The sequence below is a fragment of the Montipora capricornis genome, chromosome 1, assembly GCF_036669925.1.
Source record: "Montipora capricornis isolate CH-2021 chromosome 1, ASM3666992v2, whole genome shotgun sequence".
Classification (NCBI taxonomy): Eukaryota; Metazoa; Cnidaria; class Anthozoa; order Scleractinia; family Acroporidae; genus Montipora; species Montipora capricornis.
In genome coordinates this window covers 37,903,167-37,929,087 of record NC_090883.1, presented here as the reverse complement: position 1 = coordinate 37,929,087, position 25,921 = coordinate 37,903,167, and the positions used below count along the sequence as shown (strand labels likewise).

Here is a 25,921-nt window from a genome sequence, read left to right as displayed (position 1 = left end):
CCCACAGGTGTAAAAAAGCAGGTTTTGCTAATTTTTGTATTGTGTTAGTATGTGGGTGTTGTGTCAGTGATGTGTTGTTTTCAGAGGGTTGTACTATCAGTAACTGAGTTTGAGGGAAGTACTGCATCTTATATCCCTACCAGGTGACCTGAGAAATGAGGTCAGTAAGACATTGTGATATTTGTATCGAGGAACAAAATCAAACTGTAAAATTTAGTACTACATTGTACAATACTGCCTACTAAATTGGCAATTCATAAACACATTAATTTTGGGAGATGAAATAATGCATTTTATCGGGACATTTTATGAACCTTCTCTCGGTTCAGAAGATTGTAACTACAATTTTATTGAATAACACAATCTTTGACCATGGTCTAGATATCATGTATGACTTTGACAAGAACATTGACTTCGCAGTGTTCCCTTCCCTTCAAGGAGGCCCTCACAACCATGCTATTGCTGGCGTAGGTGTAGCACTCAAACAGGTATTTGAGCGATATCAATCCATCAATCAATCATATGAAATATAGTGAATTATAGTAGTTGTCCTGACTTAGATGAATAACTTGGTGTATGGAAATTTATAGTGAAATTAACCCTAACCCTAGAAACACTTCTAAAATAAGGTGATTTCCTTGAAAAAGTAAGAAATTTATGTAAGCTGTGCCAGTGATTTCCTCTTTCAATAATAATATTCTTTCTGTTTCCTTACATTTCAGGCACAAACACCAATGTTTAAAGAATATCAGCAGCAAGTTCTGAAGAATGCTAAAGCCATGGCAAAAGCTTTATCAGAGTCAGGTTATTCCATGGTGTCAGGTAGGGCGGAATGATGTGAAATGTTATAGCCATGCTGTGACATCCTTTCAACTTTGTGAAGGCATCCCTTGTTTTGTATTTGTGATTTGTTTATATATCTGTGTTATTTGTACATAATATTGTTTGACACTTTGATTTAAAAATTCCTTTTTCCTTTGTTTGTTACAAGTGCAGGTGGGACTGATAACCATCTGGTTTTGCTTGACTTAAGGCCCAAGGTAAGTAGAGAAAGGTTCCTGTTTTGCTTGACTTAAGGCCCAAGGTAAGTAGAGAAAGGTTCCTGTTGTACATGTAGAAACTCCTTGAAGGATTGCAGAAGATCTTGAATGCACCTGCTTGATCTCTGTGTGGTAGACTTACCAAAGCTATGTCTGCATGATTGAAAAGGAATGATATCCTCCTGATACTCCAACTTTTTTGTTTATTGAAAAAAGGAAAATAAAGTAATCTTTTGCCAAGCCTTAAGTTTTCTGTCGCCTGAAAAGTTAACTCTTCCTTCTTAAATACTTAAAACTTAACACATGCACTCTGAAAATTTAACCTATTAAATTGCAATCAAGTATACCTTCAGGGGCGTAGCCAGGGAAGGGTTCCAGGGGTTCCAGAACCCCCTCTCCTATTAACAGTAATTTATCCCAGCAAAAAGTGTAATGGACTCTCGATTCCCAAAATTCTTCGTTTTGTTCTATGCTTAGCGTTTCACTTGCATTTTCGGAGACATGAGCAGAGTTGGGATTCCTGTGTAACAAGATGCATGTGTGTGCAGAAATGCCCGCGAAATTAGTAGACCATCCATTGGTGTTGTTCGAGCTGGTGGTTTTTGTAACCTTGTCCCGATTGCAAAAGATCGATGCATTCTTTTCACCGAAAAGGTAGGCCGAAAAATTTAGTGATAATGCGTAAGGAATTCGAATCAAGACATTATTCTGGCCCTAACATCGATTATATTGATGAAATTTCAATCCCAGAACATGCGATCGAGAGTTCTTTCCTAACATGCACACCTTGATCCGCATTTTGTGCATGTTGCCGATCACGTCAGCTGAATGTGAGTGCTCATTTAGTACACTAAGAAGGTTAAAAACATACCTGAGGTTGACCATGTCAAGCGAGCGAGAGTCTGGGCTGGCGTTGATGAACATCAGTTACCACCGAGACATAAACATCGAGGAAGTGATAAACACGTTTGCTCAATGGCAACCAAGGCGTCTTCTGTTTGCGTAGTGTAAACGCCAAAGTCTTGTACATGCGTAATATGTAAGGATTGTAGACCAACCGTTTTCGATGGAACCAATTTGGAACCCCCCTCCTAGAAATCCTGGCTACGCGCCTGACCTTCTATCTTCCACAAATTTAAACAAACTATGGTAAATTTAATCTTACCTAATAATGGACAAAGTTGTGAAATATTCAAGAGACTCGAAATTCGAACATTTTCTTACCTAAATTTCATTACCAACATACCCAACAACGTTTAATTAGCTTTGAAGTGTTTTGGGGGTATCCAAGTTGGATAACTTCATTTTCTTGAAATTTACAGTACAAATAAAAGTTATTGTTTATGCTATCCTCTTTAAGAGATGTCACAAAACTGTACACACAGATTATCTGTAACATTTTTTGAGAGAATTAAACCTTCTTGCCTGGATGGAACAATAGAGCTGGCATAGACATTGATACACAGGAGTTGTTGTGATCTTCAAACCGTCAAAGATGCAAAGGCGAAAATAAACTCTCTTACAGTTTGCTGTTGTCGTTCATTTAGGGAATTGATGGAGCGCGTGTGGAGAAGGTCCTGGAAATGGCCTCCATCACAGCAAACAAAAATACATGTCCAGGAGACAAGAGTGCACTGAAACCAGGCGGGCTAAGATTAGGTGTGTAGAGTGCTAAATGGCTCTCTTGCATGTGTTACCATGGTGACATGTTTTCCCACTGAACACAATTAAAGGGAACCTCCATTCCGACTACTGAATAATTTTAAACCAAGCATGATGTTTTCATGACAATTTTCTTCAAAAAAGTATTTGTATCGAAAAAAGTGAATTTTAGAATCAGTTATTTTCACTTTCAAATTTCCCAGGTGCCGCCATCTTGAATAATAATTATTGTGACGTGTCGTGGTTACCCTATTGTTTCAACAGTATTTTTGTTACCCCATTGTTGCAACAACAGGGTAAGAAACAATAGGGTAACCACGACAAGTCACAATTATTTGAGATGGCAGTGCCCGGGAAATTTGAAAACCAAATGACCGTTTTTTAAATTTATTTATTTCAGATAGAAGTGCTTTCATTGGAAAAATTGGGAACAATGTTTATTGTAAACACTGTTATTTTCTTGTTTTTGTTGAGGTTCCCTTGAAGCCAGATTTCACTCCAGCCTTGTTCTTAGGCTTTGAGTCCGTCGGTTATGTTGTATAATTACTTGTGTCTGCTGTTTTTTTTGTTTTTTTTTTAACCAAAGAGCCCTTGTTATGACTGCACTCTGGTCAATTAACTTGCTGCACTATGCGGGAAACTGTTTTCTCCTTCTTGAATTTTTATATGAGAAAAGTTATAGTTAAATGTTATAGAGAGCAACTGGCGTACTGGGACGTGAGCCCACAGTACATTGATGTGTTCCATGTTTTATCAATACAGCAGTTAAGATGCCCTGTAACTTTGGTACCTTCAGTACTATTATAAAACGGATTACGTTTTTTTTTTACCCCTGAAACAAACTTTATCTTTCAGGTGTGCCTGCGCTTACATCTCGTAATTTTAAGGAAAACGACTTTGTAAAGGTTGTGGAGTTTCTCGACCGGGGAGTGAAGATAGCTTTGGAAGCTCAGCATGCCACGGGTAAGAAATCCAGGGCCACAGCTTACAGTAAGCAAATGACAAGTGTTTTAGGATTCATTACCACTCTTACCTGTCTGGTCATGTGTTCAGACGTTAGAGGGCAAGCCAATATGACAACCACCATGAAGTGTACCTTTTAATGGTCCTCCGAGACATTCGTCCTGATAAAGATGTGATAAATGCCAAAAAGTGTCCTCCAAACTCTGCTCTTAGAGAGGGCGTTCTAACGTAACTGATTTCTTTATCAAAGCTAATGATAAGCATAATCACGAAACTAGATTCTCCAGATTCTCCTACTCTGGAAAGTTTTACATCAGAACCTCGAGACTAAATCAAAATCAGAGGTCCTTTGCGAGTTTCAAAGCTAAACTATGGAATTCCTTTTCACTTCAGACCCGTAAACTTCCCAAACATGCTTTTAAAAAACAAATTAAACAGATTTTACTTTCCATAGTTAAAGCATCTATCTTGATTAGACTATTACTAAAACAGTGGATAGCGTTGAACTCGCGCGCTGATTAGCTCATCAAACTCCGAATATCCTGTGCTATTTACCTCCGAGCAACTCGGGAAAAAATGGCGTCCCGATTTGCATCCGTGGCAAGTGAAGAAAACATCCAAATTAATTTTTTGTGCTGTATATTATCTCACTGTTTTAGTATATACTAAAACAACTATTCACTTCAGTGTCGGTGGCTAGCGTTGGATATTTACCGAGTAATTCGCGCGGAATTTGCGCCCGAAAATATTGTAATCTTTGCAAGAATAAATGAGTTAAAATCATGTTCTTGTGCTATATTATCTCACTGTTTTAGTATATACCAAAACAACTATTCACCTCAATGTCGGTGGCTAGTGGTGGATATTTACCGAGTGGCGCGGTAAATATGCACCACTAGCCACCTCCAATTCGGTGAATAGTTGTTCAGGTTAAACTCGCTGCCATTGTACTTCATTGATTTGTTCACCTAGTTTCTCCATTTTATTTATGTAACTGCGAAGTTGTTGACACCCGCGTACTAATATATGCATTGCTATCTTGCAGCCTTCAATTTACTTTCCAAGTTAATTAATTTTTCTTTGACATCTTGTAAACAGTAATTTACTTAATGCTTAACTGACTGCTCTAACCTTAGGGCGCCTGCCTCGACTAGGGTTGGCTATTTGCGGGCGGAACTGCTTTGTATAATTTGAAGTGTGAAATACTTCTTAAAAGAATAAATAAACCCTTATGCTAGTGTGGGAGGCAGTGGTTAGGGCGCTTGCCTTGAGATCCGGAGATCCAGGGTTCAAGACCCCCTCTGACCAATCGTTGAATTCGTTCCCGGTCAATTTCCCAGCTGCGCTTGTAAATAGCCAACTGGGTTGCCTCCGGCCAGATGGGATTCTTAACAGTTGTTGTTATTATTCTGTTCCGTCGTTTCATTGGCCCTGAAAAGCCCTTATGGGGAGCGGTCAATTAAGTATGTATTATGTATGTGCGTGCACCTTTGGAAAGAAGCGCGCCAAACAGTTATCCCAGGGTGAGGTGGAGGCAGTGGCAGAGTGCTTCAGGGGTAAGGACTGAGGAAATAGCGGAGAATTTTCTCTGTGCTATACTTTGAAATTCAAGAGCAGTGATATTTCAAATCTGTACAAACGAAAGACATCAGAGCCAAGTGTTTTGTCCCTCCCATATTCGGAGAATGATAATATTAGAAACCTGCTCTTGATAATTTGAATGTGTCATTCAGGTCCATTTTGTCATCACACCTGAAGTAATTCAATTTCTTCCTTTGTTTTTGAAGGTGATGTTATGAAAGACTTCCTATCGTACATAGAGTCCAACGCGGAAACAAAAGCAAAGATTGCTTCACTTAGGATAGAGGTGGAGAGTTTCGCCAGAAGATTTCCAATGCCAGGATTTGACGAGCGCTGAAGGGAACATGGTACAAGTACAACATATTGATTATTGTTTAGGAACAAAGGGGAAAAGACTTTTAATTCTCATTCAATTGTAGACAAAGACAAAGGATGTTCTTTTCTTATGAGGGAATCACCAATTCCTTTTCAGGGGCACCCAACGTCAATTTTCGGAAAATATCTGTTCGGAAGACGATTTGAGATCTAGAATTTTCGGTACATTTGTTGTAAAATGTCTTGCTTGCCTGCCTGCCTCTCCTAGGATTATCGAACATCTACAAAATGGTATATAATTACCCCTTTTTAACGAATTTTTACACTAAAAAGGTCACCTAGAATTTCTGGGAACCTTTTTTCTGGCTGAAATTTTCGAAAAGGTCAGTTTTTATTTCTAGAATTTTCGAATCACTAGACTTTCAGCTAGGAAATCCGAACAGATGAAACATTTTTAGGGGATAAAAATATGCCTACATCTGCCGTTTAAATACCAAAATACGTGTAACAATGCTATGTTTAAGTGGTTTTGAACTATGTTCTCGTTGGGTGCCCCTGGCTTTTGTCGCGCATGCACGTGCTGGCGGCCACCGGTCATGCTGCAAGTGTTCCGCCACAATCCAAACACACTTCCACCACCAGAAAGGCCTTTGGTAATCATAATTCAAATCTTTGGATTATGAGCCGCGAACACGTGCACTACTTGAAAACGTCAAGTGATCTTTAAACATATCAAATCAATCGATGGTTTTTATTGACTATCATCTTAAAAGTCTCTCGGGAACGAAGTACAATCCTAGGCAAATAAATTTGTTCACGTAAGGAATTTTCGTGCCATTATCCAAAGCAAACTATGTTACACGAGGACTTGTACCATTGATCAACCTTTTCCCCTTCATATTCAATGTTGAATGTCCAAAAGTTCATGTCGTTGAGTGTCATCAGCTTAGTTCGAGTCAACGTTGATTAGATGGAAGGGGAGGGAAAAGGTACGAGGTGGTCAGGAAAGAGAGACATATGCAGGGGTGTCCCACTGTAATTTGTCTAGGATCGTAGTTCGACCGGCATAAGTCGAAGAGTCCAATTCTCGACCCCGTGCCATCATGGTGGAAGACGAGTGATGTCGCTTTCAGCTGTTTTGGGCGGAAGTTAGTCGAAGCCAAAAATAGAATCAATATTGTTAGATAACAATACACGTGTAAATTTACATACATTACAAAAGTGTTCTAATAACACCCAAAGCATTCAGTTTCATGTTCTTTCCATATTTTTGCCTGCACACAGGCTCTCTGTGTGTTTTATTGTTGGGGAATTGGAGCCCCAAACCGATTTACTGCACGGAGAGCCTGTGTGCAGGATATCCATATTTTTGGATCAAAAACGTGAGATGTGAAAAGAGATGAAAGACAGCTACGGTGTATAATTACACACTGGACATCTCTTTGGTGGCTTAGTATTTGGTGAAAGAGAAATGCCTGTCAAAATTCGTGCAGTTGGTTTCTTCACTTTTAACCTATCACACCTAATACATCAGTTATGTAATGTACCGAAATCTCCACAGAATCGTGGGCATGACAAGTGAAATAAAATATTATGCATTACTTTGCGAAGTAAGGAATTAATTCATTTAATAACCCTTCATATATTTTATAGGCTCAGATTTCTAGCAAAATTCGAGATAGCGAACTAAATGTTAGGGGAAAAAAAAATCATAATTTATTCAATACCAGTATTATTAGACCGTCGACATAATATTTTGCAATGTTATCAAAGCTGTACTGAACCTTAGAAGGGGCTCGGATACAACCATAGTTAATGGAAAAGACTGGTTTGGAAGCTCGGCAAACATCAAAGGAGCAAACAAAGATGCCAAGATTTAGGTTGGAAAGTCCACGACCGTGCACAATCTTTTGTTTTGCGCTCATACACTATTCATAAATTACGTAACCAACACGTTTCTATTGGTTAGTTCCTCAATACGGAGTAAACAACCATTGTCTTTTGTGCACGGTCAAGGCCAAAAAAGAGAACAAAAACCTACAACAAAGAAAGTTGTCAGGTTTCATAACCATTCTCGTCTATTAACTATGATACAACACAACTCCTTAAGAGCTCTGAAAGTCGCAGAAATGACGATTTTCGAATACGAGGAACTTCGCTCTTGTTTTCTTAGTTGTTGGCAAACACGAATTGCCTTTAAGATTTTTTGTACGATGTCTTTGGCAATTCAGTTTGTAGTGAAAATTTTCCAAGTTCTAGCTATCTCAGGCCAAATGGTTCTTCAGTTTATGAATTTCATGACATAAACTGAATAAAATTTACTTGTCAATCGAACACAATGAAACTCTAAAATGCCGCAAAAATAAAAATAACGGGTGTATATTCGTATATTAGTGTTTAATAAAGTGATTATCTCAATAAAAAAATTGTCAAATTCTTAAATAAATAGTTATATATTGTAGGAGTTGCTGTCCTTTGAACACTTTTAGGTTGAGAAGTCCAAATGACACCAATTTAATGTGGCAATATTCAGGAGCTTGGCTCCCTCAATTTTAATTCGTTTGAAGGTATAGTTTAGGACTTGAAGGCCTAATTTTGTTGGCTGGCATTCAATTCCGTTTTATAAAATTTTCTTTGATTAAAAGAGAAAGAAAAATAGAAGCCCCAGTAGTTCGAAAGTTCAATGGTTTAATCCAGTAAATCAACTCACTCGTCCTGTGAGTATTTCAACTGGTTTCAGGGGCGCTTATCCCCTGGATTGAGGATTATCCATTGTTCCTATTAGGGAGTTTAAGCAAGCGACGTTTCTAAGTCGCGGACGGCAACCGGAAATGAACATTTCGAATGCCAGGGCCCGGTCGCTCAAAAGCCGATTAACACTAATCCCAGATTAAAAATTAACCAAAGAGTTTATTTCTCGTCTCTCAAATGCTGTTCATCGCTGATATTCGGCAAAACTTTACATTAGAAGAAGTCACCCTTGAAAAGCAAAAATAAGCAAAAGAAACTTTCACCAAAAAGTTTAAAACGAAAGTTTACGCTAATCCTGGATTAAGTTAATCGGCTTTCGAACAACCGGGCCCAGGACAGTAGTGTCTCCCAGATTTTTAACCTAAGGGTGGTAGTGACAAGACAATTTTCCGGTTGCCGTCCACGGCTAATAAACGCACGTGCTTAAGCTCCCTTATTGTGACAACAAAGTCCCGAAAGCAAGTATGAGAAACAGTCTCACGCCAAACGGGTAACTGTTTGTAGCCATCTTTTCCAAGTTCTTGTAGATTGTGAAAACTTGCTCTGCAAACTTGTAATTTCAAGCTGGCTGCCCAAACAGTTGAACACGATTATTTCGAAAGTCTGCAACAACTATATTGCCTTCGGGCGTGAGTGCGAGGCCATGAGGATCATTCAGCTGCCCGTCCCCGTCCCCCTTAGTGCCAAACTTGGTAATGAAGCGGCCCTCACTAGAGAATACTTGAATGCGATGATTGTCTCTGTCAGCAACTATAATATTACCATCATGACCAACAGCCACCCCTGTGGGGCGCATCAACTCCCCGTCGTGACTCCCCTTGCGGCCAAAATTGAACATAAAACGGCCGCGCGGATCAAATACCTGGAAAGAAAGATGTCCATTTCTCAGATTAATAGAACGTTCACAGGCCAAGGTCGGCCCCAAGAGACCAAATCGGCTAATTAAATGTTGTGCATAATTCTCTTCTCCCGGGGTTAAGATTCTTTGGGTATTGTATATGCATTATGATGTAGCATTCACATTGAAATGATATGGAAATACCTGGAACAAAACGTTTTGTATTCCCAAAGGGTTTGAATGGGCCATTTCAGAGTTGCTGTTTTCCTCGGTTTCGAAGTGAGTCTTGGTGCTCAACTATAGGCTAGTTTCGAATTGTGCAGCAACAAAAGAACAGAGTCGAGGTTCAGGGGAATAATTAGCATTTTATATTGTTCAGAACAAAGGAAAATGCAAATTATTCCCTTGAACCTCGACCCTGTTCTTTTGTTGCTGCACAATTCGAAACTAGCCTATTGTAAGGGAAATGAGTTTGATTTGCATTAGGATACGCAACGCATTTCCGTTTGAATGGTTGTGCACCAGAACTCGCTTTGAAACTGAGGCATGCAGCAACCGCCTGATCTCCTGTATGATCTTTGCCACATAAGCCTCTGGCTGCGGAAATTAACTATGTAAACCTTAATCCGAGTTTTCATTCTTGAATTAAATAAAAACAAAATAACGCACCTCGAAGCCTCCACTCACACTCACATTCCTTAAATAATGTACAATCAAAAAGGGACAAATGAAGTGTAGTCAAATTCGTCGACTTGAGTTACTCTAAAATCTGGATTCCGACTGCTACGTTCAATACACCTTCAATGCAATGCTTGTGGCTTAAACATTGAAGCTTCTACAGTTAGGAAATAACTAATTGTAAGGAAGATATTTTGACGTTTAAAATAGCTTTAACTCTGGACAAGATCTGACACTGAGCTAAGGGACCAGGCATTTCTCGTCTTCCTTCGAAATAGAGGGGGGACCCTGGGAACGACGTTGATCAATGCTAACCTGAATACGATGGCTGTGCATGTCCGACACAATAATGTGTCCTTGAGAATTGACCGCTACGTAACACGGGTAATTCAGCTCGCCATTGCCGTCACCAAAAGAACCAAACTTAAATGATTGACCTGTTGACCAAAGAGACAAAACATGATTTCAAAAAGGCGTGTCAGAGATCGTGACCATTTAAACCAAAAAAGATCATTGGCGCGGCTTATCCTCTTGTCAAGTTGAATCAAAGCCTATAATTACCCTCGTTACTACGAAAGCCACCGATGTGTGGAATGGGCCCGAATTATTGAGTGACTGCCCCGCCCACTTCAGTTAAACATTTTGATGAAATTTCTTTCCTACGGTTTGAGCAGTAACCAGCTTTCGCCATCAAGGTGCACTGCAACAACCACAACATTCTTGAAAAGATACATTTTCAAAATCATGAATCCCGTGCAGGAAAGAGGCTGGTCCAGAGCAGAGAGGTTTGTCCAGCAAAGAGTCTTGAAGTACAACCATGGACTCGCTGTTACTTCGAGTGTAAGAAAGGTTTCCTGGCCTGAAAAGTAGCGTCGAACACAAAAATTTGAACTATTTACAAGCGAAAGTGGGCGGGGCAGTGACTAAGCAATTCAGGTCCATTCCACAGATCGGTTGTTTTCGAAATATGACACTATCGTCAACTAACGAGGAACCTGCATATCAAAGCAAATTATGAACCCTATGAATCCCATGATCTAGATGTTCATTCTCCTTATTATTTCCATATATTTCTTCCTTGGTTGGTCATGAGAATTTGGTGTTATATCAGGATCATACCTCTTAAGTGGAAAATGATTTTCATTCTCTTTTCATTCTCAGTCTACCTGGCAGTGTATTGAAATTGAGAAAGAAGGGGGTAGTTCCTAAAGAAATTGTGGTGCTGCGTCGGTGGGGAAGTAATACACAAAAATTTGGTTTTATCAACGGAGTTGATAATGTAAATTGACCACCGTACGTTGGTCCAAATTTTTGTGTATTGAAATTGAGAGGTGAATTAACATACTGATCAATCCTGGGGGTTTAAGGCAGATTGTACGAGAAGGTCGTGCGATGTTTTGTTTATAGCTATAGCATACTAAAAAAAATTACGATCAACCAATCAGAACGCAGTAACGGTGAGCTTTGTATATATCTCCTCCGACCCGTTCGTGTTTACTTCAGAAACGTTTGAAACTCTTCGGTCCAACGTCGGAAATCTTCCAAAGACTTCGGTTGAACCTTGAGACACCTTCTAAATTATGCGGGTCAACTTCGGAAATCTTCGGGAAAGTCCGGAAGTCTTCCGATGCTTTATGGTCGCCTTCCGAAGTCTGCTAATTTCGCAAAACTTCTCCTCTCGTCCAATCAGAATCCAGTAATTTTGTTGAGTGTGCTATAAGGAGTTGTATAAACCTCCCAGAGCAGAGTAAAGAACCACGTGTGACTCCGAGTTCGGGAATCGAACCCAGGACACGTTGGAGGAAGCCGAGTGGTCTTACCACTATAGCAACTACTGTCTCCCAACCTATTTTTTTAGTCGTATTGAATCTAGTTTAACAGTTACTTTGGTTCGAGAAACTTGACCCGGATCGGCAGATTATATCTACGTGTCCTACCTGTATCCAGAGAAATCACGTGAATACAACGATTAGCTGAATCCGCAACAATGATTCTTCTGTTGGCGTCGACTGCCAGTGTAGAAGCCTTTAGATCTGGGACCGAGAACTTGTGAAGAAACATTCCATCTCTGTCAAATATCTGAACGAGTAATACAAAAGGTTTTTAGTCATCATCAGCATCGTCTCAATAGCTCAATTTAGCCTGCAGAGCAGGTGTATTTGGGTAAAACGCAATGAACAACCCTTCGATTTACTCTATGGCGCCATCTATTCTTAGACGAAGAAACTGAAATAGCGCTTGGGCGAACTAAAAAATGTTTCAGGGGAGAGGTCGATGGGTTTGAAACAACAGACCATTTTACAGTTCTGCCCTCAGTTACCAGGCCTTTGAATACAAGGTGGGCTGGGACCTTTTCTTATGTAAATCATGTAGTAATGCTAACGAGTTTTTATTTACACAAAAAATGCAGCGAGGTTTGTATCAAAGCAAAGGTCAACACCAGCCTCCCTTTATTTCAAGGCCCGGTAACTGAGCACAGAACTGTAAAAAGGTCTATTTTCTCCTTGTTGCGCTTCCAATATGGCGGCCTTTCGACAAAAGTTTGTCGAAAACCACTTTCAACGAGCCTTAAGCAAAAACACCTGCTCTGCAGGCTAAGCTGCATTCACTTCCTGCCCCTCAATCCTAGTTTCCCTAGATATTACAAAAGAGATACAACTGGGTGGGCCTTGGGATCCAGAGAAGACAACCAGCAGTTCAAGTTACCAATAGACCCGGAAACAGTGCAAAAAGAAACGATTGTTATCTAGTTCCCAGAGGCCGGTTCCTGAAAGGTTTAGTAACTCTATTCCAGGGATAAATGTGCTTTATTCCAGGGAATACCTTTATTCCCGGAATAAGTTCAGTTCTGTTAAAACAGTTAAAACAGAACATTTATCCCTGAAATAACTGTTACACCTGGTATAATTTATTCCTCCTTCCAAGAACCGCCCCCCATGATATTAAGAGTCTAGTGGAGCTTGTTCGCAAAGTAAGGGGGCTTAAAATGACATTCTTTTTGCAGGCGAATTCCGTGTACCTGTATTCTGCTTCCAAGTCTTTCACACACAACGATGCGCCCATCAGGATCCACCCCCACCCCGGTGGGGCACTGGAACTGTCCGCTGCCTTCCCCTTTGCGTCCAAACTGGAACATGAAGCCTCCGTTTTGATTGAAAACCTGCACTCTATGGTTATGACAATCTGTGATGATTATATGACCTTCGTCGTCAACAGCCACGCCGAATATGCCATTAAACTCGCCTATTTCGGTCCCCTTCTTTCCGAATTTCAAGTACGCTTCTCCACTGGTGAGAACATTCACTTTGAAAGGGCTTCCTTGAATGTGCTTATCTCGCACCGTCACTGAAACCTGAACACAGCAACAAAATTTTTTAATAAAATAGTTAGGATAGTACGCGCACTCCCATTGGTCAATAGCTGTGTTAAGATGAGAGTATGGAACACGGCTGTGACATCACACGAATTTTGATTGGTTATGTGTTGTCAGACGCACGTTTTGATTGGCTGGTTGGAAATGTGAGCGCGTATCAAGAAAATCTGTTTCAATCACAAAGTAAAGAAAGACTAGCATTTTCCTTCATTTCTCGAATTATCTTTGAGAACTATTTTATAAAAGCAATAGAGGACTTTTTTCCGTGTTTCCATAGCCTCATCTAAACACGCGGGAGAGTTGGGAGAATTCGAGACAGTTATGCAAACCCTCGACTGCGTCTCAGGTTTGCATAACTGTCTCGAATTTTGCCAACTTCCCCGAGTGTTTAGATGAGGCTATGGAAACAGGAAAACGTCTTCCATTGCTTAAGTAGTCGTAACGCAGTCTGTTTCTCTTGTTGTCCGTAGTTTCTCAAGAGAGACCGCAAGGGATGAAAAGCGAGACAACCAAGGTTTAACATCGACAACGATTAATTATTCCTTTATAAGATTGATTTAACCTATAGCGAAGTGTGAGGTTTTTTTTTAAAGAAAATTATTTCGCAATCATTATGCCCAGTTATGCCGTTTCGATTTGGTGCTAGATCACGTTACTGAATCCATGTGGCACCCGGAGAAATAGAATGCTTGGGAAAAAAAGAGGGAATCTCTGCTACCCAAAATGTGTTTAAAATGTCGATTTTTTAAAATTAGCTGCAACATATTTTCAAACATTTTCAGAGAAGTTTATACCTACCTTATGCATACCAGCAGTAGATGGACTGTATGTTACACCATATGAACCGTTCTTGTGGTCTTCGACCTAAGGGATGCAAACCAGAGAGAGAATCTGAGAGAGAGGCGTGAGACGAAAGACAAGAAAATCTTGCTTTCGTATTTAACATGCTAACGCTGATGATTAAATTAACAACTAGAACGCATGTTTAGCAAAGAACATTTTCACTGAACTATCGGGTACCATCCAACCCTCTTTCATAGCCCCCCCTCCCCCACTTCTTGGTGAACAATGACTCCACCTATCTCCCCCGAGCGAAATTGCATTATCGTTTCTTCAGACACTCATCACACTTCACAATAACAACTGACTGACATTTGCGTTAAAATTAATTGCCGTATCGCGTATCGCATTTGCGGAACTATAAAAAACTCTTGGTTTCGTTTATGGCTACAATGTAAAGACTGATAAAAAGAGAAAAAGCAAGACACGTTCAACAACGGAAGCTCATGACAAGAAACGAAGAGTTAGCCGGAAAACCAAGTCTAGTAAAATGTTAAGATATTCCAAATTGCTTTTAAATTATTGGTAGGTCTGTTTTTCAGCCGTAATGACCATAATTTCGCGGTTTGGTGGTACAAATAACGCTTTAAGGAAAATCAGCCAACAGTGGTTAAGAATGGCCTCCTCTTTTGTTGGTCATGAACTCTGTCAAGTGTCTTTGTTACCCAAGCGTTTAAGTAAAACAACATCAATTGAAATCAAATGAGAGAGCAGTTTTCTATGGAGTGTCGACAGTATTAGCATTTCAACATTGCTACTTCGCTTTGATGATTGGCCAATGTACTCGTACTTTTTCCCGTGCTTAGCGGCGCCGACTGCACGTATTTTCGTTGCTTTGTGATTGGCTCATTTCATAGTCTGGGTAGACTGTGATTGGTCAATTTAATCATTCCAGTTTGAAATTGCGGCACTTCATTGAAAACTGCTCTCATAACGTAGCAAGGTGCAGTGATAGACAATAGCTACTGTGCGGGTGCTGTGCGCTATCAACAGACGTTCTTCGTTGGCCAGAATGCGAGTTAAGATTGCTTTACTCGCCGATCACGATGTGTTTCGAGGTTTAGACTCCTGCGCACACATTAATTTAGCTCGTTGCGTGAGCCGTAGAACCAAAAATTGCGCAACGAGCGAAACAATGTCTGCGTAAGAGATTATTGTGCCATGGGTAAGAACGTCTGTATTGTGAAACACAAAACATACAAACTCGAGAAACAACGCCTTGAGGACGAACATCACGAACAAATTCAACGATAAAATTGATTATTTTTTTCGCATAAATCATCAAATTGCATGCCATTTTAATCTGAAATGAAATGCTAACATTTTGTGAGTTGTAGCGCGAGAGAGCGTGTGATGAAGAGGAGCCTGGGTAGGAGCCAAGTGGTCTTACTTCGGCAGGCACTGTTCTCCCGTCAGACGTATACACATCAACCAACACATCCTCACCACCGCCAGAGCACTGGGCACCACTGTGATCACTAAATATATCACAAGAAGATAAAACATGACTGACAATTTTCAGTTGAATGTGTGGAGTAATTTACTAGCTGTCTTTGGCTTGAACTATACAAGCATTTTCCAAGCTTAGCTAATCAGAAACAAAGTAATCTGCAACAGTAACTCCGCACCGAACGCTTTCCTGTGCTCTGATTGGTTAGTCTTTGTCTTTATCTGTTGTGATAAGTTCTTCATTTAACGTCTTTGAGCCAAAACAATCTCGGTATTCTGACCAATCACAACAGACATAAAATATTCAAAATTCGAAGCAATCGTTCACGATTCGCGTGTTAGCGTATTTGGTTTTCCTTCTCACTGGTTCAAAAAATGGCGGGACAATTTTAACCCAAAGAATTACTCGGCTTTTTCTTTCTTGTAATAGGACATTGTTTTCGTGTTTGTACAAAAGCCCTTGGGTTTGTCACTAGGTTCTCACTCGCTGAATTTGCCTCGGTTTATCCCGTCATGTAAGACCATTGGCCAATAAAATGTACCGGTTTTAATCCGTTCAATTCGGAATCTATTCAGGAATATATGTTCTTCCTGAAATTTCAAGTCTAAGTCTTTGTTTACTCCTTTGTTGAAGAATGTTGTACATAATTAGTAGAGCTGCCGTTTCTTTGTAAAGTTTAACGTACGTTAGAAACCGATCCTTACCGAGTGACGACTGTGAATTTAGATTTTCTTCCTTTAGTAGCGCATTTCATATCATCTGCTACAGTGCACATTGCTGGAAACGCATTGCTAGTTTTTATCTGTCCTAAGTTCTCCAGAGCCTTTAGCACCTCATCCTGATTGGCCGAGAAGTAGATAATGTCATTTTCCTCGGGATCGCCCTGGAACTTGGCGGTGATGAGTTCGTTTAGTCGGTCACAAAGCTGCTTCTTAATGACGAGAATTTCCACGGAATTCCCGTGCCTCAGGACTTCCTCTGTAAACGAGAAAAGGAACGAAGGGTATTGCTATCTACTAACCTGGTCTAACAATAGTGGAGACAAATTGATCAGGGTCTATAATGTATAAACGTAACCTTTCCTTGTACGTCTATAATGGCTGGTTTGGTTTTCACTATCGACTCAGGCACAAGCAAGATCCGCGGCGTTTCTATCATTCGTACTTAACAAACATATAAAAAGTAATATTTCAGAAACGAGTGGGAGTGTTTCACCGGGGTTTCCAAAAATGAGGAAACTGATGAACGTGGAATGTTAAATTCAGGAACGATTTTGAATTGCACTATAAACTTAAGTGTTAACAGCAAAAAAGAAGAAGCAATAAAGTTTTGTTCAGGTTCTGTGTTGTTTTTTTAACAGAGTTCCAAACACACCTATCAAATTCCTTCTCATTCTTTCGTGTATGCAAGAACTGTCCAATCAAACGCGACCAATAAATTGCGAAATGCGATTAATGTCAGGGTGGCTTAGTGGCTTAGTGGTTATCTATCGGGCCTCCCACCACTGCGAGCCGGGGTTCAATTCTGGCCTCGGCCAGCATGTGGGCTGTTTCAGTCGATCTCAACTGACTCGAGGGTTTTCCTCCCTCATCAAAATCGACTCACAGCTAATTAACATCTAGCTGTGGTGCTGTGCTCCGACATCAAACATGGACTGTATAGCGGCAGCCAGAGGCGCCTTTGTATGCTTTCAGCCCGATGTCGTGAGCCGCGCCCTTCGCAATTCAGTCCTCGACTGCAAGTAAGGGTGATCAGCACTAGCACTAGTAATATTTAATTAAAAGAGATGACACCTCTGGGATCCTTGTAGTGAACAGATAAAAATATGTTTAATTAGCTCCCTGTGGGTCAGTAAATCATGGATGACCAACTCACCTGTAAAGTTGCAGGTTGCAGTAAGACGTTTCAGCTCGTTTTCCAATCTTTCTTGTTGCAGTCCCAACACTTTGGATTTTCTTTGCACCATATTTTCGACCTCAGACATCATTCCCTTTTCTCGGTCTTGCAATGCTTTCAAAATTCGCGGAAAACATTTCTGAATTTCAGACTTTGCCACCTCTGCTCGAGCTTCAAGGCGACATGTCACCTCTTCAACGTCTTTAGTGGATTGCGTGACAACAGGGACTTTCCTCTTGAGTTTGTCTGCGAGTTGCGCGATGGTCTGTGTCTGTTTATCAATTGTATCAGTAAGCTGAGTGTATTTATGGCGTTCTGTTGAATGTGAGGTCATTGTACATTCTCGGCAGATGGCTTTCTCGCAGCTTTCACAGAAATACCTTTCATAAAGGGGAAGGTAAAGAACCTTATATTACGAGGGTAACACGTGACAGTGAACTACAGTTAACGATAACCTTGTGACCCTCGGTGCGCACCTTTTACCCCCCCCCCCCCCCTACCTCCGTCAATGCTCCGTTTTACAGGTATCATCATCATCATCATCATCATTTATTAAATTAATTTTATAAAAACAGAATTTATAATCTTATACAACCCGCAAATAGCAAAGCTAATCGGGGCGGATTGTATAATTTACAATAAAATTACATCAGTGTTTAATAAATAAATAAATAAATAAATAATAATAATAATAATAATAGAAATAGATACACACATATATTCACAGATAGCTAGAATTTACATAGAAGAGCAAGAACTATAATAATACACATAACATAAGAAATGAATAATAAGAGCTACTAGAGCTTAATTAATGATAATTAGTAATTTTTAACATTAACGTAGAGACATCAACACAATCATCCTCATTACCAAGTACCGCAAGCAAAAATTGATGAAGTTTATTTTTGAAGGGTTTTTTCCTAAGTTTACGCAGTTCAGGCTTCAGGCAATTCCACAGCTTAGCTCCGAAAATGGAAAACGAATTAAGTTGAAGTCTTAGTCTTGATTTATTAACGTATAAATTACCAGCATCAGAAAATCTAGTGTTATATATATGAACGTCAGATGAACAAGTAAAAAGATCACAGATATTCTGAGGCGCAGAATTGGTAGATATGTCGTGCATAAGGGAACATACTGTTTCAAAATAAAGCATGTTGAGTGGTAAGACATCAGCAGAGACAAACAAAGGAATAGCATGAGATCTGTTACCAGCAAAGAACATTAGCCGAAGAGCTCGTTTTTGTAAGATAAAGACCTTCCTTAAGTAGATCTGGGCAGCCTGGCCCCAGGCAGCAATTCCGTAGTATGTATATGGGAAGATCAGAGAACGGTAAATTTGGATTAAAGTATTCAGAGGGACAGAGTGCCTTAATCGCGATATAATTCCTACAACCCTGCTGATTTTAGAAGCAATGTAGTCAATATGATATTTCCAAGTTAAGTTTTTATCGATGTATTCAAAGCTACAGCTACATGGATCAGAGGAAAGTCTCAACAGGCGTCGATCGGATGAGACGGATATCAAAATGGCGACCTCCAGCTCGGAACGCCGCGCACTAACCGACCGAGCTATAGCCTGCGAACGCAGACGTATTTCCGGCGGTCGTTTCTCTGCCGGAAATACGTCTGCGTTCGCAGGCTAACCGAGCTACGCCTATCTCAAAAATTTGATAGAACAGATTCAAATAAGCATATCGTTCAGCTTAAACCATCTTAAAAACAGTTCCAAGGAAAAACTGTTATGAAAGGACTGTGAAAAGAATCCATGAAATTTTTCTTTTACTGGCGAAAAGGAGATGTCCTTTCCTCACAGAAAGGTAAAAGGTAAAGTAACTTTATTTAACGTCGGTAGTTCCTTCAGCTACGAGGCTGGTATCAATGGAAGCCGACGGTGCGCCCTTTACCCCCTCCCTCTGTCAGTGCTCCGTTTTACGGGTATTTAAAGCTATAGCTACACGGATCAGAGGAAAGTCGAAACAGACGTTTAAGTAACCGAGGATCGAACCGGGGAATTCTCGCTCCGAAAGAATTGGCGAAGTCTCTAAAGAGAAAACTCACTTTAACATCAAAACCTGTTATCACAAATAATAGGTAAACAGCCGCTCTCTTTCACAAAACAAAGAACTTTTTTTCACATATTTATTGGGTTTGTAACAGGTAAATCATGGAATATAATCTTGGTCTGGTTGTACCTTAGCTTTTCCTGTGCGTGCTCCATGCAGAAGATTGGTCGATGAAGCAAATCTTCAGGGCGTGGACTGGATTTGAGTTCATCTATAGATACCACCTGGAAGAAGATATGATAGCGAGGTAAAGCTACTATTAAATACGTCACGTAAACTAAGACTTGCGCAAACGAAAGTGTTTCGCAATTACTTCATCTTGTTCACGTTGAACATCTAGACCAAGTATTCAAACGAGGTTCCCAGAGCTCTTTCGCAGAGGGGAGGGCGCTCTCACCTCTGTGAAAAAGCCCTGTGACTTGATTGGTAAGCTTCAAGTAAAGTAATAGACTGACGATTCGCTGTTGTATACTCACTCTGTAGTTAAAACCTTAAATTTCACAATGTTGCTTTGAAGACGATGACAAGGAAATGTTCTAAAATGCACGATTATCTGTGCCGATTTAGCCAATAATATTCTTGGTTTGTAGCAGTCTGATTGTGCGTAAGTGACAATTGATTGGCAGGTCAGGACGGACACCAGATTAAAGAATGTCAAAACCAGAACTTACTCTGTGTGTCTTGGTAAGCCTCAGTCTCATGTGGGCATTCCTGCAGTCATGGCAGAGAAAATCCATGCATTCAATGCACCGCGCAGCCGCAGGAAGTTTGTCTTCACAACTGCTGCACATGATTGGATTTTTGTCATGCGCGCGCACTGCTGCAACATCCATCATGGTGGTTACCACAAAATTTGGCGGGAAAGCGCCCACACCTCGCTCCTTTGGTAAAAAAAAATAATAATAATAACAGCGAGTCATGAAATTATTTAAACTTCGTAGAGGCAGTGTTTTTTCGGCCGTCGAGTGTGGTACTGGTTAGCGCTTTGACTCGCAATCTGTGACCTCACTAAAGAGTTTCGAAAGGCACTCGAAATAACCCCTGGGTTCAAATCATTTACGATTTCTACTCGCAAAGTGAAGTTTCCACACGGTTAAACCCTTTCATTCCCAATATCAAAACGTTGATTCTCCTAAAGTACTATAGATTTCTTTGTTGAGTAGTCATGAGAAAACTAATGTTATTTCAGCGTCACACTTGTTAAGCTGATAATTATCTTCATTCTCAATACCTGTCTGACTTACATTTCAATTAAATGGTGAGGAGAATTTACATGCTAATCCCTCCCGGGAGTCAAAGGGTTGAGTGACATTGAGACATATTTCCCAATTAGTCCAATCCAACCAAGGAAGCATCGAAATATGCAGGAATTACGACGGAATCCACCAGAAGTTCGAGTAACAAGTGGACAAAAACCCAGTACACTTCACTCAGTGATTTGTTCACTTTTTCAACCAATCAGAAGTGACACCAAAACCAATCGTGGCTCGCGCGTGCACAATTTCCCGCGCTTTGTGTCAGCTACAGGAGCTACCGGATTGTCTCCGTCCTTTTTGATTGGCCGAAGTAATAACTTTGGTTTGGGTTTTACGACGCTCGATTGAAACTCGCTCTATACAACGTATTACAAACTTCAAAACGTCAAAAACAACTGTTGAACTTCGTAAGAAACACTTTAAAAAGTACTGGTGAAATGAAACTGATGATTAAATTTCAAATGTGTTTTTGCATAATTTCTCCGAACTTTGACATTTAATTTTTCTCGTTCCTATGGAAAATAGTTTTCGGTGTTATTTCAGGCAATTATTTTTATCTTAAGCTTTAAGAAAATGTTAAAAGGACTGTAAAATACTTAAAATTATTCTGGTACCAGATTTTTGTCCACTAAAAACTGAAATTGCTCGATTTTCTGTTGGATTTCGTCTGTTGTTGTGAAGCACTCGGATATTTTCCGAGTCATGATTCTTGAGCCACAAACAGCTGATACTTTTTTTACAAAACGTACTTTAAGAATCACATCTGTCCTGCAAGCCGGGCAAGTGAGGGTACTTGACCTTGGAACTACCAGATTTTCCAAACATCTCTTGCAAAAGGTGTGTAGACAAGGAAGAAGGCGAGGGTTAATGAACATCTCATGACACAAAGGACAAAATAAATTAACTGAACTTCCAGTGGCAAATACTGGATTGTCCATCATCATCGGATGCATGTCATGGGTGTCATCTCGAACCGACGCCATCTTCTGCTCCTAAAAGATCAAGAAAAATAAATATAGTGACTAGAATTTCTGTTCATTCAGTATATTTTACGTCAAACGTGACCGAACGTTGAAACAATTTACCGAACGAAATATTTCCGGCGAGTGTAAGAGAACTTAGAAAATGTAAATGAGTGCAAAGAAAACTGAGCTTCGTTTTAAAGGGTAATTCTTGTTCTGAATCGATTGCAGAGGCGTGTCGCCGTTTAATAAATCTACGACTAACCACGCCAAGAAATTTTCAACAACAACAACAACACAAATTTGAATCCAATGTAGAGGCGCGTCGCCGTCTACGGCTCGCCACACTAAGAAAGTTTCAGGTGACTTAAATTTACATTTGAAAAACAGTTCTCACCGAGATGTTTTGGCTTTTCGCTACGCTTTGGACTTGTACAGACATTTCGCGAATCGCAGAACTGTGCTGGTTACTACAGATCGAGCAAATTGATGGCGCACTGTGTAAATGTAAGATACTTCAATATCCAACGAAACAACATTATGAAAATTAACAAGTTTTCAAGGCGTCACCCTTGTCACCGACTACGAACCCCACTGTGAAGAATGATTAGGAAATTCGACTTAACAGCGACAAAATTCTAGGGCTAAAACTAAAACTCATAAAGACAGAGAGAATCTTCCTCAAAAATACAGCGGCAGGTCAGTCATGTAATTTTCGAAAGATGACACTATGTTTCAATTTTTTATGTCGTGGTATCAACAAGCCAATCATATAGCTTAGAATATTTGGGTCATCAATTCTGTGTTGATTATATTGATTACTTACGTTGGAAAAGAAAAAAATCGTCCGCAAAGAATGGAAGTTATTGCCTACGGTCGTATTTAAATTCAAATCGAAGTCTAAATGGAAATAATCGTGGCAATGTCCCCTGTCGGAGCAATTAAGCTTTGGAGCAGCTGTAGGGTTAAATGAAACGAAAATCAGTAAGAATTCTTATCTTCTTCTCCGGAAAACAAAAATGTGGAAAAGAAACCCAAATGTCAACTCAAGCAGTGTTGAAGACAAAATGAGACCATCGTCAACCATTAGATAACAAGCTGACAAATTACGGGAAATTAATGGTGAATTTTGATAAATTAATTAAAAGCGCAATTTCATATGAACTCAAGAGAGCAAATAAGAAGTTGTTTCCATCGTCTCTTCAAGTTCAGTTGGCAGCCAAGATGACTATTATATTTTTTATAGCTGCGTAGCTCGCATTGAATTAATCCGTCTGATGCATTAATCAGTCGCGTTTATGATCTGCTAAATTGCCGACATTTGTTGCCCCCGCAGAGTTTTGGCCCAGAGACCAAAACCCGAGGAGGAAACCGAGAAGCCCCCGCGTAAAAGAGGAAAATATGTTAATTGATAGGTATTGCATAGTGGGAAAGCAATCTCGATTTGCTCAACCGAGCGCGCAAGGTGGTATCGGTATTGTTCACCGAGTTCGTGAAGTGTTCTGGGTAACTTGAGTCACGAGGCAGAATCGATATCGAAGTGCGGATCGATTGAAGGTGCGTAATTTTCTAATATTTACAGCAATTCCCTTTACTTTGAAATCAGAGATTATAGTATCTGATAGAAAATCATATTGCTTGGGTTAGAAATCGATTTTTCAGGCACAAATCCGACAACATTTTCAAACAATCTTCGATCATATTTACAGTTATATTCATAGATAATACTAATCAGTGATCCGAATATAATAACCAAGTTTTGTTCCTATTTTATGGTATTTCAAGGTACCGTGGAAAGAACCACATGGATCAAAAAGATGACGACGAAATGTTGCCTTTTAGTTAATGTTCCTGTTTTACTGTAATATTTTCAAGTTTATTTTCCATAATCGTGTAAATTGATTTTCAATTGATAGCGCATCAAATAAAAAATGATGGAAATTGAAAATAAACGCTGTTTATTGTTGCCCATCCTTTCCTTGCATCTTTCACTTTCATTTACCTACTGCTAATTACATGTAAAATAATATGAAGACATCACAATGTGCAGCATATATTAATTGGAAAACACCTCAACTGCCATCCATATTATCTTAGGCCGGGGCAGATGTGGTGAAAACTATTACTAGTATATTAACAAAGAGTCCCTTTCCATTTATCAAACGACAGTAAATTTGAAGTCAAATGTTGGCATCGCGTACCACGTATCTCCTTGCACATTTCCTTCTTTCTACCGCACAATAGAAGTTTCCTAACGGCAATGGACCTCAGGCATTTCTGGTGCTGCAGTTTGGCATTACTACAAATGCATGGTCACAAATTGGGCTCATCTCTGCCCTTTCCCCAAATCCGGGCTTGGGTTTCAACAGGAATTTACACTATTTGGAAGGCTTTTTTTATGATTTTTGATGGTCATGTAGCCTCCAGATACTTGCCTCAATGAACTATTGTAAAAACCTAGTTTTTTCGGCGTGAACACTGGGAACAAACTTATTCGCGCGGGTGGGGGAGGCTTCGATATTTTTAGCTGATCTTTTATCTATCCATGTGATACTAGAAAATAAGTCACAGCTTGAGGTTACTTCTTAGAATAAAATACTAGATGTTTAACTTTAGATATATTAGAACAATTAAGGGTCTATTCCAAATGGCGAGATAATATTTTTTCGGATTTAAAAACAAAAGACATTTTTAAATATTTGTTTTTCAGAGACTGTAGTGATTGATCAATTAGAAAAATTAGCGTTAAAACTATTTATTTTAACGTACACATATTATCACGAGCCAAAGTGCGAGATCATTGGCACGTTTGGGTTTCCATTATTCACAGAAAATATTTTTTTTTATCAATTTTCTCTTCGACGTGGCCTTGTTCCCCTCTAAAATCTTTTCTCAGGAAAGGAAACCATTTATTCTATAGAGATGGCTCAAGTTCTCTTTGGTTGAATACGACTAACGTTAATTATGACTATAACAAAAGAGAATTGCATCACCAAGTATAACTTAGAAATTACAAGGCATTCCCTCCTCTGAATGTACATATTATCGTATTACCTCATAAGTTACCGAGTAAACGTGTCGCTGGAAGTAGCAGTGTCCATCGTTTGTTCTCCAACATATTATTTCCTCCTCAAAGTAAGTCATGATCCTTTGATTTATCGCATGTAAACTTGATCTCAAGAGGATGCGAACTTTCTTGTAACATCTTCACAGTACTGATCTTCGAATTCTCTCAGTTCCAAAACATTATCTCGGTGAATTTCGCCGATTATCGCATTAACCGAGCTTCGACTGCTGCGTCACTTGTAAAGTAAAATGTATTTTTTGAAACGATACCAACCAAATGAAAATAATCGGCTATAAATGAACTTAATAAAAAAGCAAGAATTGAGGAAAGTTTCCGATTCTTTTTGCCTTTGTTATGAATTCATTATTTTCTGTCGGTTTAGATTGTTATCAAATTTTATCAAACCACGTTAAAATATGAGAGGGGCTTAATTGCAAAAATATATCTAATCTTATATGCTAACTTACGAAAGTATATGGCTTCATAAAACACTGAGATTTTGGTCGATGAAAAATTAATAAACGGTCGCACTTTATTTCAAGTCAAGGAGTTTAGACATCTTTTTCTCTGGCTGTCGTGAAAGAGTGAAAGAGTTTCATAATATTTCCTTTAATTTACTCATGACTTAACACAAAAGAGACTACCTCTACTAGACAAAGTAAATATGAATTGTTCAATGGAGAAAACAAATATTCCCGCGTTAATTCATCAATCGGAAAAAAATCACTTTTGCGAGAAAATCTCCAGCCAATTCATAATTATTAATAATAGGAATAAATTTATAGATCATATCCACACTCCACTCCCTTCTACAGGAGAATACATTTGCGCTCACTCTAAACGAAATTCAGTTGAAAAGAGCATAAACTATGAAAAACAATGCTAGCCATTTGCTAAAGCATATGGTATCTCGACTCGAGACGACTCCGCGTGCAGTTTCAGCCTTTTTCGCGGTCTATGACGGCGAGGACAGAATTGACCAGAATTGCCACAGAAATTTCGTTAAACGAGGGCCTTCTTAGTCCCTTTTGGACGTAAACTTTAAGAGGAAGAATTTCTTTGTTTGTGGCGAGAGTATCGTTTGAAAGTCTGGCCTGAAATTAGTATGGGTAATCGAATGGTGACGAGTGAAATTTGGGAATAATTTCACGCGCGTTTTGTCCAAAATCAAATAATTTCC

General features: G+C 39.5%; 2 protein-coding genes across 6 annotated transcripts in view; one reads left to right on the top strand and one right to left on the bottom strand.

Annotated features, from left to right (window-relative positions):
* The window catches only part of LOC138041892 (serine hydroxymethyltransferase, mitochondrial-like), a 16,881-nt gene extending 8,659 nt beyond the window's left edge, over positions 1-8,222 (top strand). Inside the window, exons 11-16 of the mRNA XM_068887578.1 lie at positions 387-488; positions 723-822; positions 997-1,040; positions 2,588-2,699; positions 3,558-3,665; positions 5,453-8,222. Coding sequence (XP_068743679.1) covers positions 387-488; positions 723-822; positions 997-1,040; positions 2,588-2,699; positions 3,558-3,665; positions 5,453-5,583 — 597 coding nt within the window. The 3' untranslated portion in view covers positions 5,584-8,222. The remainder of the gene's footprint in view (positions 1-386; positions 489-722; positions 823-996; positions 1,041-2,587; positions 2,700-3,557; positions 3,666-5,452) is intronic.
* LOC138041858 (E3 ubiquitin-protein ligase TRIM71-like) overlaps positions 7,259-25,921 on the bottom strand; it is a 25,681-nt gene continuing 7,018 nt past the window's right edge. For 2 of the 5 annotated variants that reach the window (XM_068887563.1, XM_068887555.1), the window contains exons 3-13: positions 21,462-21,704; positions 20,128-20,337; positions 19,586-19,680; positions 17,367-17,767; positions 16,196-16,469; positions 15,363-15,519; positions 14,000-14,065; positions 12,848-13,180; positions 11,766-11,907; positions 10,144-10,265; positions 7,259-9,174 (exon numbers count right to left, since the gene is read on the bottom strand). In XM_068887563.1, coding sequence (XP_068743664.1) covers positions 8,872-9,174; positions 10,144-10,265; positions 11,766-11,907; positions 12,848-13,180; positions 14,000-14,065; positions 15,363-15,519; positions 16,196-16,469; positions 17,367-17,767; positions 19,586-19,680; positions 20,128-20,337; positions 21,462-21,704 — 2,346 coding nt within the window. In that variant the 3' untranslated portion in view covers positions 7,259-8,871. Of the gene's footprint in view, positions 9,175-10,143; positions 10,266-11,765; positions 11,908-12,847; positions 13,181-13,999; positions 14,066-15,362; positions 15,520-16,195; positions 16,470-17,366; positions 17,768-19,585; positions 19,681-20,127; positions 20,338-21,461; positions 21,705-22,071; positions 22,367-24,728; positions 25,069-25,921 lie in introns of those variants that run through there. The other 3 variants (XM_068887541.1, XM_068887565.1, XM_068887547.1) reach the window with 3 other exon arrangements.